The 17,320-nt window shown below is 49.4% G+C and overlaps 1 protein-coding gene and 2 pseudogenes across 1 annotated transcript in view; 2 read left to right on the top strand and 1 right to left on the bottom strand.

The window, feature by feature from the left end:
- Positions 1–5,030, top strand: part of LOC142410052 (olfactory receptor 51E2-like) — a 52,655-nt gene extending 47,625 nt beyond the window's left edge. Inside the window, exon 2 of the mRNA XM_075501963.1 lies at positions 4,592–5,030. Coding sequence (XP_075358078.1) covers positions 4,592–5,030 — 439 coding nt within the window. The remainder of the gene's footprint in view (positions 1–4,591) is intronic.
- A 2,579-nt stretch (positions 5,031–7,609) lies between these two features.
- Positions 7,610–17,098, top strand: LOC142409980 (olfactory receptor 52K2-like; annotated as a pseudogene).
- Positions 7,883–8,897, bottom strand: LOC142404525 (olfactory receptor 52K1-like; annotated as a pseudogene).
- Positions 17,099–17,320: the final 222 nt, after the last annotated feature.

Below are 17,320 nucleotides of genomic sequence, written 5' to 3'. Positions count from 1 at the left end.
ATTGATGGGGTGCAGACCGGGGCTGTATATGTTTCCTTACCCTTTGGTCAACGTCCTTGTAGAAAGCTGTGACGCTCTCGGGCTGGTGGCGAGGAGGGAGAGGACAAGAGCATGGCATGGTCTGACTGTGTCCCTGTCCAGGCTGCGGATCAGAAGATCAGAGGAACCCCTTGCTGAAGGTTGCTGTGGATCCAAATTATTTACATGAGTTCAAAAGGAGATTGGGAGAGTCTTGGAAGAGGGATTGCTGAGGGCTGCCTAAAGCAGACCTCCTGAAATGAAAATAGCAGGATGCTGGAGGAGAATAAAGGGGCATGATCAGCCACCCCTGCTGGTTTTGTATCATCTGCGGACTTGCTGAGGGTGCACTCTGCCCTGTCATCTGGGTCATTAATTAAGTGGTTAAACAGTACTGGCCCCAGTATTGACTCACTAGTCACACCAGTGACTGGCCTCCAGCCGGACCTTGTGCCACTGATCATGACCCTTCGAGCCGGGCAGCTCAGCCTCTTTTCTCTCCTGGGACTCAAGGAACCTGTCCAGGAGGGGAATATTTTGGTGTGGTGGGGAGAAGACCAAGAATCATTTCACGGTGCAGAGCTGCATGCACAGACAAAATCACCCGGAGCAGCTGAGTTCTTCCAGCATGGTTCTGTGCCCCGGGGACAGATAAGGGTGTCCTATAAAACAGGGCAGCCTGTGGCTTGTCCTGTGTCGGCAGCACCGAGCCTGGCCAGGACACTGTTCTGCGGTGAGAAGCGTGAGTCTGTGGGTGCCTTGGGAAGCTGTGGGGCTTTGGTCTCCAGGATGTCCTCCACCGTTGACTCGTGACCTCTCCGTGCTCCTGCAATCTGGTTTTATCTGAGGTTCCCTCTGCCATCTGCAGCACTGCGCTCTTTGTGATTGCCAGGATTTGTCCCAGACTTACCCCAAACTGTCTCCAAACACCAGGAGCCTGAGCTCAGACACCGAGTTGCTGCAGCTTAACAAGCCGTGGGTGTCGGACGAGCATGGTCATTCCTCGGGGGCTGTGTTACCTTTCAGACACGATGCAGCTCAGCTCACAGCGAGCAAAGCTGAAGCCAAGCAGAAGTTCCCAGTGTTTTCTGGGGGCTAGAGCAGTCTCTCCAACACTTTATGCACCTCAGATGATGCAAAATACCCTGAGAAAGGCTCTGACTGCTTCACTTGTCAGGAAGGATCTTTGTCAGGACTGTGGGAGGAAAGAAACTATTCCCAGATGGCATTTTGTGAATATATTTATCAGCTTGAAATTTCCCTGTTGTTGCCATAACATACCTTGTGCCCTAGCTGAGAGCACAGGGATGGGAGACGTCCTAATTGACAAACCATACTATGAACACAAAAACTACAGAATTTGGACTAAGCAGAAACATGCTCACTTTGGACTTGGCAAGGCAATTTTTTACCCTTACCTTCAAAGTCCCCTGGAACTTAAATTTACAGTCCTTATCCTTTCCTGAGACTTCTGTTCTGTTTAAGATAATGTTTGCTTGCAATGGGACAAAGCATTTACCACCACCTCCTTCCACCACAAGCACCATGTGTCTGCGCTTGTGAGAGACCCTATCAGGAGACCTTCGGGAGTGCAGATGTTTCCAGCTGTGGCAACTGTTCAGCACCCAGCACAATGGGGTATGAGTCTGTGAATACTACTGCAAGTGGTAACAGTGCAAGTTGCTCAAGGATTGTACCGGGATTTTGAAATACAGCGGCCCTTTTCCTTTCCTGCTAGAGTCAGTGCAGGTATTTCCACTGGCTGCAGTGAGGCAGAGCTGAGCCTGAGCCAGGAATTCAAAGCAGGATATACTGATGCTTGCCTGTGCTTCATCCTTGCTTCTAAATTCTTGTTGCCAATTATAATAGCGTAGTTGATGAATATCATTCTTCGCTTCAAGGCTTAGGAGCTCAAGCAAATCTGCATGGAGCTCATGTCAGCATTCAAGAACATCAGCTTCAGGGCTGCATTTTTTTCCCCCAACAGGTTTCCCAGGGCTGGAAAGTTCTCACCTCTGCTCTGTCTGTTTCACTGTGAGTCATGGCAATGCCTCCTCATCTTCCATGCGGCGAGACAGGACTGAAGCCCATGTACTATTTCTTGGCCATGTTGTCCATCGTTCTAACTGTCTGTCTGCAGCACGTATTGTGCTGGACATGTTCTGGTTTAAGTACAGGGAAATCAGCTGCAGTGCTTGTTTCCCTCGAATCTTCTTCATCCACTCACTGTTGCTCACTGTTGCTGCTGATGGTCCTCCGTAGCGTTGTGGCAAACCACAACCTCCTGCAGTACAAGTCAATTTTAACCACTTAAGGGATGATCGTGGTGGAACTGGTGTTTGTGTCCTTGTCTCAGGAGGGAAAGTGCCTGCATGTCCTGGGCTGGATGCTTAAAAGGCTGCAAAAGACTGCAAAATGCTTAAAAGACTGCAAAAGATGCTTAAAAGAGGCAAAACCGCAAAAACTGGGAAGTAGATTTTTATTTTTTAAAATTATCTACAATAGTCAGCCCCTTATTGTGGCCCACTGTGATGTGCATTGGTAAAGTACAGAGCACTTCTCTGGAGGTCTGTCCTTAGCCTGGGCCACAGACCCGGCCTGGCTGGGACACGAGGGGAAGGTGAATGCGGAGGATGCTCTGCATGGGGCACGGCAGGTGGACCGGCAGAGAAGTGCTTGGGGCTGACAGGAGTGGAGGAGTGAGGAGTTCCGAGGGGGGATCCTTACCGGTAAGAGGAGTTGGGAGCTGGTTCACTGTGTAAAAGGGATGATGCAGCAATAACATCTTTGGAGGGTTTGTGATGTTTGATCTGCGGCTGACAGCAGGACTATTGAGGGAAGTCTACATGAATCACTCCCTCATCATTGCAGGGCAACGGCACAGGAGAGAAAAGCAGACGGGAGAATTTTGCCAAACAAAGGAATTGCTCAGGTGGGTTACAGGGAGCGGGCCACCATTACTTCCTAGGTGATGTCTCACTAAGGACAGTCATTTTCAAAAATGACCAGGTTGGAATTTCTTCTGAAATCCACATCGCTGTCCCGGTACCGTTGTCTCAACACTCTGAGCAGACCCTGTTTTACACTTTCATCAGCCAGGAATGTCAGTGTCTCCAGCCCTTTTGCAACTAAACCAGTTCTGCAGCTCCAGTTTGCCTAAGCCACAGTCAGAGCCTTTGACCCTCAGATCTCTCCTTTCCCCTCGCAGCTGCACAGTTTGAAGCACAAAGAGACGGAGGCTCTTACTTTTCACCCACTGATGTGCGTGTTCTTACTGCACACACTGGTTCCTAAGCAAGGCACGTCATCGCGATCTTGCAGCAGTGAGCTGAATGGGTTTAAATACATGTAGTTTAAGTGAAGTATTAAAACCGAAACCTTCTCAGTTCTCCTCAATAGTGTGTTGCATCTGTATTTCTATTCAGTAGACACCCAGAAATTAATTTTTTTGAGAGCTTTTATGTTTTATTCTCAAGCGTTGCTATAACCCCTCTTCTGCTCTGATATGGGATCAGGCAAGAGCATGAGCCTGCTCCTTCCCAGCCTTGACCATGGTCATGACATTGCACCTGTGAGCTTGCAGGGTGCAGCAACACACGGTGAACAGCGTGGCACGTGGGGACCCCCTCACCCCACCCACACTTCCTTCTGCCTTTTAACCCCGGGTCCTCAAAAGCAGGCATGCACCCCCTGCTCCACACTGGTGCAGCGGGTCTAGGCTCCACATCAGTGATGTTCCTCCAGGGCACAGCAGTGAGGACCCAACTCTGTGCCCCAAACAGCAGTTAGGGAGGGGACAGCAAAGGACGTGACTAGTACATGAAGTAGTCCTGGTGACACACTCATCCCAGTTGCTTCTAAGGTAGATAATAAATAACCCACAGAGTAATGCTAACCTGCTGGTGGTCCTATAGGCTTCATCAATACTGTATGAATAGTTACCAACGCAAACTATTGTCTTTTTTGAGTCTCAAGCACCTTAAAGCAGGCATTGTCCCTGTTGAAGGGACGTTTCCCTTGGCAAAGAGATTCTGTGCGTCAGTGCACCTTCTTAACGTGTATAAATACCTGATTGGATGGAGTAATGAAGATAAAGCCACATTCTTCTCAGTGGTATCCAATGAAAGGACAAGATGCAATGGGCATAAACTAGAAAAAACAGGAAATTCCATTTAAACATAATAAATATCTTTTTTTTTTATGATGATGAGGTTAATCAAACACTGGCACAGGTCGCCCAGCGAGGCTGTAGAGCCTCCATCCTTGGAGATACACAAAACCCAGGTGTACATGGTCCCGGGCAACCTGCTCTGGGTGACGCTGCCTCAGCAGAGGGGTTGGCCAGGACGATCTCCAGAGGTCCCTGCCAGCCTCAGTGACTCTGTCACTCTGGATAGCAGGTATGCCTGTTTCACACTATAAAAGCACTGCTCTGGTGGTGCAGCTCTCGTGCTAGTGACATGATTTCAGTATAAAAAAATAAACACACTTAACGTTCTAAGACTGCCAGAACACCACCTGGCTCCAGAGGAGAGATAGAACCAAGTCCTGCTCTGCCCCTTCCATTCTGCAGCTCGCGGGTGCTGTCACACTCCTTCTGCCTGCACCAGGACCTGATGAACCTGGCCTGCGCCAACACCACCCCCAGCGTGGTGTACGGCCTCACCGCCATCCTGCTGGTCATGGGCCTGGATGCCATCCTCATCTGCCTCTCCTACATCCCGATCCTCAAGGCTGTCTTGCAGCTGGCATTGTGGAAGGAGAGGCTCAAGGCGTTCAGCACCTGCATTGCCCATATCTGTGTGGTCCTGGCCTTCTGCGTGCCCCTGACTGGGCTGCTCAAGCTGCAGAGATTTGGGAAGGACCTGGCTCCACTGGTCCACATCACCATGGGGAACATCTACATCCTGGTGCCTGCTGTGCTCAACCCCATCATCTATGGGGTGAGGACCAAACAGATACGGAGGACCCTGATTTCAACTAAAATTTCTGATGACAGAACTGCCCACTGACCTGCACCCAGCTCTTTACTTTTCTTGACGTAGCTTTGGGGATGGGGAATGTGCTCCTCTTCTTTGACTACACAGCACGCTGCCTTAGCCCTTGGCAGGCTCTCAGTCACTATCACAACACAAGTAACAATAATTTATGACCGCAAATTGTGGAGCAAATACACTTTGTGCAGGAGGCACTAGTACTGCAGTAAAAGACTACGCAAGCTTGGCAGGTTGATGGCTTTATGGATGCAGTCAGAGCCCTTCAGGAGTTAACATTTAGATGGGACCCGTTCCTTTCCTTGCAGTGCATCCCAGAAAGGCGCTGGGACAGACAGTATAAAACATTTTCATCTACTATTAACTTTTTCACTGTGTTTTCTTTTTCTTGCATTTATTCACTGCCTATAATTTAGAAAATTATTTTTGGAAGGAACAGATAAATACCACTTTGTGGAAGCAGAAATTTCTAGCACAAATCTGATTAAGAGCTTCATTTCCTGAATTAGGAACAAATTAACTCATTATCCACATAGCACAAAGCAAAACAATATTTGTAAATAGCAGCTCGAGATATCTGGGGGGAGGTGTACTGGGTGTAGGTGGTAACGTTTGGGTAGCGGAGGGGGTTGCAGGGGTGGCCAGGAGGGAGGCCCAGGGCTGCCCTGTGCCGGACACAGATGGTTCCAGCTGGATCAGTAACAGACCCATCATGCACCAAAGCTGAGCCAGCCAGGGGAGTTCGTGGTACCTCTGTGAAAACAAATTTAAGAAAGGGCAGAAAATTCAGACTGAAAGAGGAGGAGTGAACAAAAAGAGGGAGAAACAGCAAGGGGAACACCAAGGTCAGAGTAGCAGGAAGTGCTCCATGGTGGTAGAAACACTCCCACCAAAGGGACTGTGGGCCATGGAGGACCCACACCAGAGCAGGTGCGCCCCTGAAGGGACTGCAGCCCATGAATAAGCCCATGCCAGAGCAGCTACACCCCAAAGGGACTGCAGCCCATGAATAAGCCCATGCCAGAGCAGCTACACCCCAAAGGGACTGCAGCCCATGAAGGACCCACACTGGAGCAGGTACACCTCCAATGGGAGTGCAGCCCGTGGGTCAGCCCATGCTAGAGCATTGGAAATGAGTGAGAAGGAAGGAGTGGCAGAGAGAAACCACTGTGTACTGACCCTGACCTGCGCCAATCATCGCCTCGCTGAGGGGACTGAGCTAAACCTGCGGTGATAACAAGGAGAGGAGAGGAGTCTGGAGTGAAGAAGTGACTGGGTACCACTGATGTCTTCAAGGAGTCATCAGTCATTACTCCAAGATGTCTTTTTCTGAGTGGGGATGGACAGCTCATATCACAACATTGTCTGTGCAAAAATAAGGCTGTGCTTTGCCAGAACACCTCAGGTTTAATGAATCTATACTGAATTTTACTGTTCAGTTTATCACTTCATCATTCACCTTTGCAAAATTCTCCCATAATCCCTCATCTCTACTACTTTGGGTATAGTGGTTTCATAAAAAGCTTCACAACATCCCCATTCACATCCTTCGCTAGATCTCTGATCAGTAGAAGAAGAACTGCTGAGGTCAGCCTGGGGGAAGCAAACAGGGACCCCACAAGACCCTGTGACCCTCATGGTAGTGTGGGCGATGAGCCACCACATACAACATGGGCTTGCTGGATGTGGGGGTTTCTTACCTGCTGGGCTGCGATTGCAAAAGCCGAGTCAGGGATGCAACAGCTACAGATATACTAGTAAAATAGGCAGGACTTTGTTCTTGTGCCACGTGAATTTGACACCGTGAACAGGAATCTCCTTTTGTAATAGTCCAGATTTATAAACATGCCAGCTATACAGCAAAACACATTTCTTATTCTAAGACTTGGAGAAAACAAAGAGAGTAGATACATTAATTCAGTAGAAATATTATGGATTTCTTTCTTTTTTTTTGTGCTGTATTTGCAGCACTGATCTATGAATCAGATCTGCAGCAGCCTAGCACATCAATAAATAACTCAGGCAACAGAAATCACGCCTAAGTCATATGAGGACAATCACAACCGAAAAGACAGCTAAAAAACCCAGTGCTCACAGGTGTTTGTGCTCTTCCCCAATACCGTGGGAGCTGGTCCTCCGAGCCCCCCAGTGCATACAGGGGTGGAGGAAGGGCACAGTGCTCTGCCTTTGCTATGGAGGGGGGATAAGGTGCATGCAGCAGGTTTAACCTTACCCTTACCGAGACTGTCCTCGGAGCTCATGCTGGAAAATGTGAGCAGCCCTCCTCCAGGCAGATGCATCATCGGCCACTGCATGTCTCGCCAAGGGGTTTGTGCCTGTGCCAGTGCCGTGTGCCCGAGGAGTGGGCATCGCCCGCCACCCACCCCCTCTCCTGGCAGCGAGGGTCATCACCTCGAACCTCACTCCTCTCCCAGCTGCCTGCCAACACAAAATGGTTTGGCTCCTCTTTCCCCCACCCACTTTAGTTAAATGGTCCAGCAGCATCAATAGCTCTTTGGAGAGGACCTGCAGGCCATCAGCTCATTTCCTTAGCACACAAAAAGAGAAGAAATGCAGCCTGTGGAGCTCAAACAAGAATGTTATTTACCTCCAGCTCACTATCAGCACAGTGACGTCAAAGCTGAATATTCTGAAAATTTTCCAGCTCTGCATAGGCTGACCTCTGGATTTAGCACCTTCCTCAATCTGCTAAGCAGGCTTTGCTGTTTGCTGCAGGCAGTGATGAGCTGAAATGGTACCATTTTCAGCACATACGTACAATGCTCTCGCAATTCTCAAGTCTTAAACTGGGAAAGATTCAGGAGAAGAGATGGGAGTTGTTTAAAGTGGATCATGCACTTGCTGCAGAGTTATGTGCCCAGGGTTAATTTCTGTGGCCCGTCATGGGCTGCAATTTGCATGTGCAGTTGTATGGATATCTGTACATTCTCCTGTGGATGGGATGTGCGAGAATTTAGATTCTCTTGAGAGAAAAATGCAATGAGCACCTGGTCATGGATCTGCTTGGTTTTGACACCATACACCATGGGGGGGAATGGGAGGAAGAAATTAGCCATCAAGATGTGCATGTGAGAGGCAACGTGGCAACCAAACCTGTGGATTACTGATGAGAGAACCACAGGGGTGTAGAAGACCAGGATGACGCAGATGTGGGAGAGGCAGGTCCCAAATACCTTCAGTCTGTCCTCCTTCAATGCCAGCCTCAACACAGTCCTCAAGATCCTGAGGTACGAGAGCCCAATGAACAACCCCAAGATGAAGAGAACCACCATGATGTTACTGAACCTGGTGTTGGCACAGGCCAGCTCCACCACTGCCATGTGTTTCCAGTAGCAGTGGGAGATGATGTGGGAGCGGCAGTACGGCAGGTGACGGAGGAGAAAAGGCAGAGGCAACATGAGCCTGGCTGCCCTGACTAGAGCCAGCAGCCCATTCTTGACTACCAGGGAGATGGTCAGGATGGAGCTTGTAGCTCAGGAGGTTGCAGATGGCAACATACTTGTTGAAAGCCATGGCCAGCAGCTCCACTGACACCATGATTGAGAAAGCATGAAGAAAAAACATCTGCACAAGGTGGGCACTGAAGGTGATCTCCTGGGCATTGAACCAGAAGATGATCAGCATTTTGGGCATGGTGGTCAGGGACAGCACCAAGTCAATGACAGCCAGCATGGAGAGGGCTTGTGAAGACATGGCTCCACAAACCATGGGCTTGTGGAGAGATGGCTCCGTCTTCATCATGTACAAGAGTGTGCTGTTCCTAAGGAGGGCTATGGTGAACACTGCGCTGAATGGGATGGAAATCCAGGGGTGCATATCTTCTAGCCCAGGGATGCCAGTCAAGAAAAACATGGATGGAGTCATGCTGTTGGAAGCAGAGAGTTTGACATTGAGAGGCATCCTTGGCAAACTACACCTAAAAGTCTTTCTTTTCTAGAAAACATAATAGAAAGAATCATTAAACTTTGCAAATCATGCCTAGATTGTGCCACTTTCACCGCAACTCCCTTATAACGTGTGAAGCTGATTTGTTATTCTGCTTGTTACTAAATCACGGCAAGGCCAATCTGTGGAGTTCAGCAAAAAGATTGTGAAGTGTTATCAAGTAAAAAGCATGATCGCCATTGTTCAGATATGAAATTCTTCAGTGCTTTTTTGGATTCCAGACATCTCTCCTTCCCTGGAGCAGGTGGGCCCCCAGCACCATGAGGCTGGCACAGTCCCGACAGCCTCCCCCCAGGATGTCTCTGATTCTCCAGGAGCCCCTGAGCATCCCTGGGGGGGCTCTGCCAGCTGTGCACAGAGGCACAGCCACAGCTGGAGAGCGGATCCCAGGTGAGGAGGGTTTCTGGTTTGACCCTGCACAGGCGCTCTTATGAGTTCCCAGATTAAACTAAGAAAAAATCATGCATCATCAGAATTCAAGCTGGGTATCCACCCCACAACAGATCGGGACCTACATCAGGGCTTGGTTCAGACTCTCTCTTTCCTCCTCCCCGCACAACTCGTGCACCAGCCTCCCGGGGATGACTCAACAGATTCCTGACCAAGCTGTGAGTAAGCAACAGCTCCTCTTCTCCAAGGACCTCTGGCTCTCCAGCCTGCTGAGGAGACTTCAGAAGCTGCCCTGCAGCTGGGAAGTTTATAGCCAAGCTGTGTCCTGGGATGTTTCACAAACCAGCGTGCAATCTCCTGTCATTCTCTCTCTCTCATCGTCAGCTCCAGAAGACCAGGATTAACTCTTGCCTCTCAGAGTTGGAGAAAACCCTTGCTGCAGAAGAAGGGAGGCAGGGCAGTGGTTTACCTTCTCCCCAAGCTGTTTCTCTTGGCCAGAGTCCCAGCAGACTTTCCCTGTCTCTTTTCACAAAACCCAAGCAATTAATTACTGCCACCATCTCTGGGGGGCCCATCCAACCACCCCAAGTGCCCAGCATTCCACAAAATTTCTTTTCTAGCTCTAGAAGAGATCTCATCCTGGCTGGATGGGCTTCGCCCACCTTCTGCCTCTCAGTCACAGCACCGCAAGCGAGGGCCAGAGACCCCAGGTAGGGTAGAGGATGCAGTAATCGCAAAGTGGTGTTCAGTGGGCAAGGTGCTTTGCTGGTTCACCTCTGCATTATCAGGAGTGAGCCTCCACTTGGGTCTTCTTGTTCCTGTTCACACTGTGATAATGATGAGAAGCCTCAGAGCAGAAAAGCCGCCCCATTTCAGGCACACAGATGCAATATCTTTGCTTGCAAAGGATGGGAACCCATCCTTTGGATTATACAATGGGACTGCATCTGGAGCACCAGGCTGCCTGGCAGGTCCACATCTGGCTCACATGCTGAGGGAGTCCTGGTGTGAGATTGCAGCTGGGGAGGGCTTTCTGAAGAGGTCCTTTTGAACACAGATGCTGGGTGCCCACCCCACATGCTCCCCAGCTGTTCTGGCCTCTCCCCACCCCTGTGGTGAGATGTCCCTGGTCCCTTGATGGCCAGGTCAGACTTTGGAGTGGGAGAGAAGCTATCACTTGGCCATGGAGACACTGAGACAGGACCCTATTTGTGGTAGGGCAGGACTTGGAGATGGCTTCCCACCACACCGATGTCTCCATTCCCTCTGATGCTGCAAGAGCTGCTGAAATCTTGCATCAAGGCAGCCCTGTGTGCCACGTTAGAAGCAGGATGAAAAGAAGTTGGATACCTGAAGCCACCAATGCATTGTACGTTGAGAAACATGAAACATAATTCAAGAAACATTTAGGGAAACACCGTTCCTCCCTCTTCCCCTGATTTTTCATCACTCCAACATCGCTTCTCCCCTGTCCTACTCTCAACTCCCCGTGTTGTCCCCATGCGTTGCACTCCTGACCTCCCAGCCCCTTTGGTGGGGTGACAGTGGTGCAGGAGGTCTGGATCAGTGCGTGGTGGTTTCCTTCTGCTGCTCCTTGGTCCTTATTCAATCTCCTCTGCCCCAGCTTGCATCTCCCATGGTTCCTCAGGGCTGTCCCTGCCCCAACGTGGGTCGCCTCCTTCCAAGAGCATCTCCAACCATGCCATCTATTTGTCTGTAGCCAAAATGCCAGCAGAAGCCACAAGGCTCCTTAAACTGATCTTCTGGGCTTCTCCTCCTCTCCAGTCTCTGCAGATTTCTACTAGTTTTGGTTGCTTTCTTTTGAAGGACTCGTAGCCCAAGGGGCCAGCACTCCCATAAGTCATTGCTCTTTGTGTCATGTTTGTAGTTGCCAGACCGAAACACCTGAAAAACTGACATTGATTCCAGATGTGGGGATTATCCGAATGGCTTCCTGCCCGCCTTCCCCAGCACCCCTCTCCCTAAATACCATACCGGTCGTCTGTGGTTCATACACGACCTCCACTCTCAGAGACTGCAAGGACAGGGAATACCTAAAATAGGCCCAAAGGATCAGCACTCATTTACCAAGCATTCACTAAAGTTCATGGATGCTTTACGATCCTCAGACGAAAGGTGACATTAAAATACAGCCCTAAGAATCCAGGCTGCTCTCTTGTGCCCCAGAAGGAGCGCAGTGACACTGGATCCAAATCCCAAGCGAGTTTTACACCGACAGGATTAAGCCCGAAGGACACACGCACAATTGCGTGTGTACCAGGAGAAGAGCTAGTCATGCCCAGAGGGACATTTGCCCACCCAGAGATAAAAATCTTCCCCCTTTGTGGACCAAAGATCTATTTGGCACTGCTTAATGCTGAGACAGACAAAACCTATGCAACGGGAAAGAGGAGTGTGTTTGTTTGTGTTTGTTTACAAACTGTTGCTATTCCTGGCAATTCCCAGGCAGCAGTTTCTCCCCTGTGATGATTAGTGTCTCTGAAGTCCCAGCACTGAGTGAACAGGGTGATCAGGTTCCTTAAGGCATATAAATATTTCCATGCAGGTCTTTCTGGCAGGTTGAGGAGCTGCTTGGTTGTGTGAGAGAGAAGCAGTATTTGAAGGTGATGTAGGTACAGCCAGGATCACATCCAAATCATCCAGGTGAGCTGGGTAGATGGGTTTTTTCATTTAATCTGGTGTTATGCCAGTATTTTTAAGCATAGTGCCAAGCTCTGAGCCAAGTTCAAATTTTAGCCAAATTGAGGCAGAATGTAAAACAATCTATCCAGAAAAGCTACTATGCAGATATGCCAATACATCTAAGTAGACTTCGTCTATTATTGACTTAGTGAGCTACTTCATTACTTCTAGATATCCCACATTAAGTGAATATTGTGGTAGAGAACTGCCAGTCATACACTTGCAACCTCAGTTTGATTCCTTGCATAGGTTAATTACCACAGTGCTAATTATTTGGCTGCAAGCTGTTCCTTGGTTAAATGAACTGCAAACAAGCTGTAGACACGTAGGTGTAACATCCGTTAACCTGGTCATCTGTGAAGACCTGCAATTACCCGATCATAGCTCTAGTCCTGTCCTTTTTGCTTGCGCAAACCTGAAGAGGATGGCGAACACCACAAGGAAGGTAATAATTTGTTCTCCTCCCTTATGGAAAGGACAAAAGTCATGAGCTCCAGTGAGACATAGGCTTGACACTAGGAAAATGCTCTGAAACGGGTGATTGGGGGAACGTATAGAGGTTCTGCAATGGGAGATGAGGTCGTGCATGCATCTATCAAAGATTGCTTTTGATCTTATACTGGGGAAGGGGAATGGACTGGGTCATTACTCTAATTCTCTTAAAACCCAAAATTGAAGGGATCTTTCTTTGTTTCATGGCAGGCTGTGCACTGATCAGGAGTGCTGGGTGGCTGTTAGCACAGTCAGATCAGCATGTGGCTGCAAAGGAGTTGGCCAGATGTTTTTCACAGGCTCAGACTGCATGGCTGATAGATTTACAATGTCTAAGAATGACACAAAATATTAAGTGCATCAAATCTGGTAATTTTAATGATTATTGCTTAGCAGAAGAGAGGCAAAGCTGTGGGTGAGTGAGGAAAAATGAGTGAGGAAAGAGTTAAAATCTCAACTTCAAGTACCAGGATCTATTCCCTCCTTACAAAGTCAGGGAAGCTTTTTGACTGCTAGCACTATGCTAGCAATCAAAGATTTCCACTCCTATTGCACTTTGTTCAATACCGAGCAGCTCATTCTCTGAGGGTATTTTAATCTGTTTCACCGTTTAAAAATAAAGCACAATAAGTTTGCAACAAATCTAATGGGGTACAGCAAGTGAGGTCAACGTGCCTGCTGATGTCCCCCATTTCTAGAAAATCTTCTGGGTTTTGACTACTGCAATGAGCAAAACTTGTCACTTTACAAGTTACTGAACCACTTAATTGCACAAAACAAAACTCGATCAGCTTTTCGTGCCAATGAAGCGCAAAGAAAATGCTCAGAAGTGTGTCCACAGCCCTGAAAGCGGTGCTCCACTTGAGCAGCAACAAGTCTGAAAGTGCTGCTCCCATCCCTGCTGTTGCAGGTGCAACTCAAAAATAGCCAAAATCACAACATCTTCCTAACACGGCATTTGTACGTAGGCTGCAACTGCAGTCGTTCTTGGGGGCTGGTGGTAGAAGCGAGAGGTCCATGCAAGGCTGGGTTGGAGTTGAGATGAAGGAAGAGCTCCTCCAGGTGTGATGCTCTGCGCAGGGCTGGGACGTGGCACTGGATGCCTGTCACCGTGTGTGTGTCCAGGGTCCGGAGGCATCTTTGATTGCTAGCACACTGGCACCGTGGCTGCAGGGCACGTAAAGAGGAGGACGCACAAAATGTAGAGGAGGTCAGGTGTAACGTGGATGAAACTGAAATGCAGTGAGGACAGTGTCTTTGCATGACCCAAATGGGCTGGTCAGAGAGACTGAGCTAAAGAGGTGGCTTCCTTGGTATTTCATGTGTTTATGTGTACCCTGCTCAGGGAACAGAACTGGCACAGCACTGTGAACATACATGAAAAGGACCCAGCAAAAACTGAGTCTGATGCTTGTTGAATAGCATTATTCAATAATCTGGATAGCTTCATTATACAAGATGAAGTACAGGTAACACTGCCCAGACCAGTACACGGGATTTGTAGATCAATTACCTCTGACAGAGAGGAGGGAGGGAGTATTTGCTTTTTTTCCCAAGCGCGGGATTACAGGATCTCAGATGTGTTTGCCCTTTCCAGATAAATAACTCTGGCATGAGACACATTTCCTGCTAGACTAGCTTGGGCCAGCTGTGGCTCTGCCTCCCTGAATTTATAGCCAAGGTAGCTGACTACACTGCAAACACAGTCCTCTTTGCAATAAACTATTATAAATAACATTGTCTTGGCAGCATTTTCACAATATTGGCTTTGCAGTATTTGCCCTTACATTGCAAATAGCAATGACTAGAAACAGACTGAAACGCCTGTTGGTTTGTGTCACGTGGAGGACTCGAAGCAATTTGAAGGAGAGATTAAACCATTTAGGGGTCAAGGAAGTCAAATGTCTGGAAAGCTAAGGAGATGGTCTGGCCCTTCGGTATGTTGGGGAAAACAGAGGGTAAAAGTGCCTGAGAAACTTGCATCTAATTCCCACACCGCCAGCAGGCCAATTTAACCCTTCCGTGCCTCTGTTTTCCCAGTAAAACAGGGGCAATTCACAGCACTTCTTTCTTTTGGCAAGGGCTTGAGGGTGAGGAGGTGCACGCGTTGTGGGAGGGTTAGTGCTGGAAGGGACCAGTGCTGCGGCCCCAGGACAGTTTTGGCCACGACACTGGTTTTCCTTCCTAACGCAGGAGACAGGGACCCTGTAGGTCCCACCTGTGGGTGGGATGCCCATTCAGACAGGGGCTCCAGCAGGGTGGTTTGGATTTGGGCTCCAGCAGGGACAGCCCCACCGCTGGCAGCGCTGGCCTGAAGCAGGGCATGCAGCCAGGGGACGCACGGGGCATCAGCTCTCACAGCAAAAATGCTCTGGGCAACAAACGTTGGTGTTGCAAATATACATCTGCTGCAGTTTCCCAAAGTGGGAATCAGATGGGGCACATCAGCCCGGGAGAGGACATGGTTTACACTGCAGAGGTGTGTGGGTGAGCAGAGTCCTGCTGAGCTGCATCCTCAAAGTATTCTGGATCTTCCCCCTTCTCCCATCTTAGATTTTTGTACTGATGGCAACTAAATGTACTCATCTTCTAGTTTGTAACTCCCAAACTATGGAGTGGAGGAGTGGGGACAACAGCCAGAGACCAGCCCAGGATGGCAGGAGAGGTAGGATAACTCCCATATGTTCAGGCTGAGACCACGTGTGTTTGTGTCTTGCCAATGACGGGACTGAGTGTACCTGGATGAGAGGCAGGAGGAAATGATCACAGGTCTGCGTGCCTGAGAAGTGGCTGCAGTCCATAGTAGTACTTGCCACAGCTCTTTCTTCTCCCCATCTATGCCAGCTGTCCCTGTGGCTTCCCTTCCAGCTCTGCAGCAGTGCCTCATGTCCTACCCAAATCACTCCAGTCCCTCATCCTTCATCCTGACAGGCACCCCTGGGCTGGAGGATGCTCAGTTCTGGATTGCCTTCCCATTCTGCACCATGTAGTTCACGGCAGTGCCGGGGAACATCACACTCATCCTAGTGATTAGGATGGACCCAAGCCTGAACCTGCCCATGTTTTACTTCCTCTCCATGCTGGCTGCCATTGACCTCACGCTCACCACCTCCACCATGACCAAGCTCCTGAGCATCTTCTGGTTCCGCTCCCATGAGATCGACTTTGAGGGCTGTGTGGCCCAGATGTTCTTCATCCACAGCTTCTCCACAGTGGAGTCAGGGGTCCTGTTCACCATGGCCTTCCACCAATACTTGGCTATCTGCAAGCCTCTGCACTACTCTGCCATCCTTACTGGCCCCACCATTGCCAAGCTGGGTGTGGCTGCTGCGGTGCGTGGCATCACCATCATCGCCCCTCTGACATGCGTGGTGACCAGCCTGTCCTACTGTGGCCCCCGCGTCATTCACCACTCCTACTGTGAGCACGTGTCAGTGGTGGAGCTGGCCTGTGGGGACACTCGACCCAACAGCATCTACGGGATCACGGCTGCCACCATCGTGGTGGGCTCAGACTCCACCCTCATCGCTGTCTCCTACATGCTGATCCTGAGGGAGGTCATAGGTGTCTCTTCCACAGAGGCTCGTTTGAAGTCCTTTGGCACCTGTGGCTCCCACACTGGTGTCATCCTGATCTTCTACATGCCTGGGCTCTTCTCCTTCTACACTCAGCACTGGGGCCAGAGGATCCCCGTGCACCTCCACATCTGATGGCTGACCTCTTCCTGCTGGTGCCTCCCATGCTCAACCCGCTCATCTACAGGATGAGGACCAAGCCGATCCAGGAGCGGGTGCTGAGCCTGCCCTGGCAGAAAGGGATCCAGCCAGGTCCTGACCCCAGCCCATCGCTAATGCCAGGTGGGAAGGAATGGGGTTTGGACAAGAGAACAATGGCAGCATGTTTGGGGAGCAAAGAAAAAGCTTAAAAAGATGTCTCCTGGAAAAGCTGGATGATTTCTTCATCATCGTGGCCAAATCCTGAAAGCTGGAGGCACCATGGAAAATTTGACTGGTGAAACATTATTTTTAGAAAGTGAATTCTACATTCCTGTTCAGAATGGAAAGATAAATCGTGTCTAACTGTATCTGTATCTGTGGCCATCCTCAGATCTGTATCACCTCATGACTCACCTCTTCATCTCAGCTCTTGATAAAAGACTGTTACCACTTTGGAAATGAACGTCTGTTCATGGATTCATCCTCCCCACGTACCTTTTCCACCCAATCTGTAACTCTCCATTTATTCACTTACTAGCTTTTAGCAGCTGCCTGATCTTGGTGCCTGGCTATGAGGGGGGAGTGTGGTGTGCGTGTATGCACATTTACACACACACACACACACTCATCCAGATGTTGGCCCAAACGGATCTTGTTTTCCTGCCAGTCCTGTCTTGGAACCTTACTGAAGCATTTGCAGCAATCACAAAAACCCAGCACACTTGGGAACAGGGTCTACGAGTCACACTGAAACCCCGCAGGGTCGCTTAAGGTTTTGTTCCTTTCTTATCAGAAACACCAAAACAGCATCAGCCATGAAACGTTGCTCTACAAATTTTTTTCCCAATATTTTAATGAGACTCCCTAACTTTCTATGTTGTTGTGTCTCTTCCCTAAGCGTATAGGCACCTGTAATGGGATTTTGAGAAGCTCCAGTTTTTCATAAGTCTTCACTTGCCTCCGAACTCCTGTGAGATCCTGCTCCTGTGGTTTTGGCACTTCAGCAAACTGGCTCTCCTCCTTGGAGACCATGTAATACTG

This window comes from Mycteria americana, chromosome 1, assembly GCF_035582795.1.
Source record: "Mycteria americana isolate JAX WOST 10 ecotype Jacksonville Zoo and Gardens chromosome 1, USCA_MyAme_1.0, whole genome shotgun sequence".
Classification (NCBI taxonomy): domain Eukaryota; kingdom Metazoa; phylum Chordata; class Aves; order Ciconiiformes; family Ciconiidae; genus Mycteria; species Mycteria americana.
This window is presented reverse-complemented; position numbering and strand designations above follow the sequence as displayed.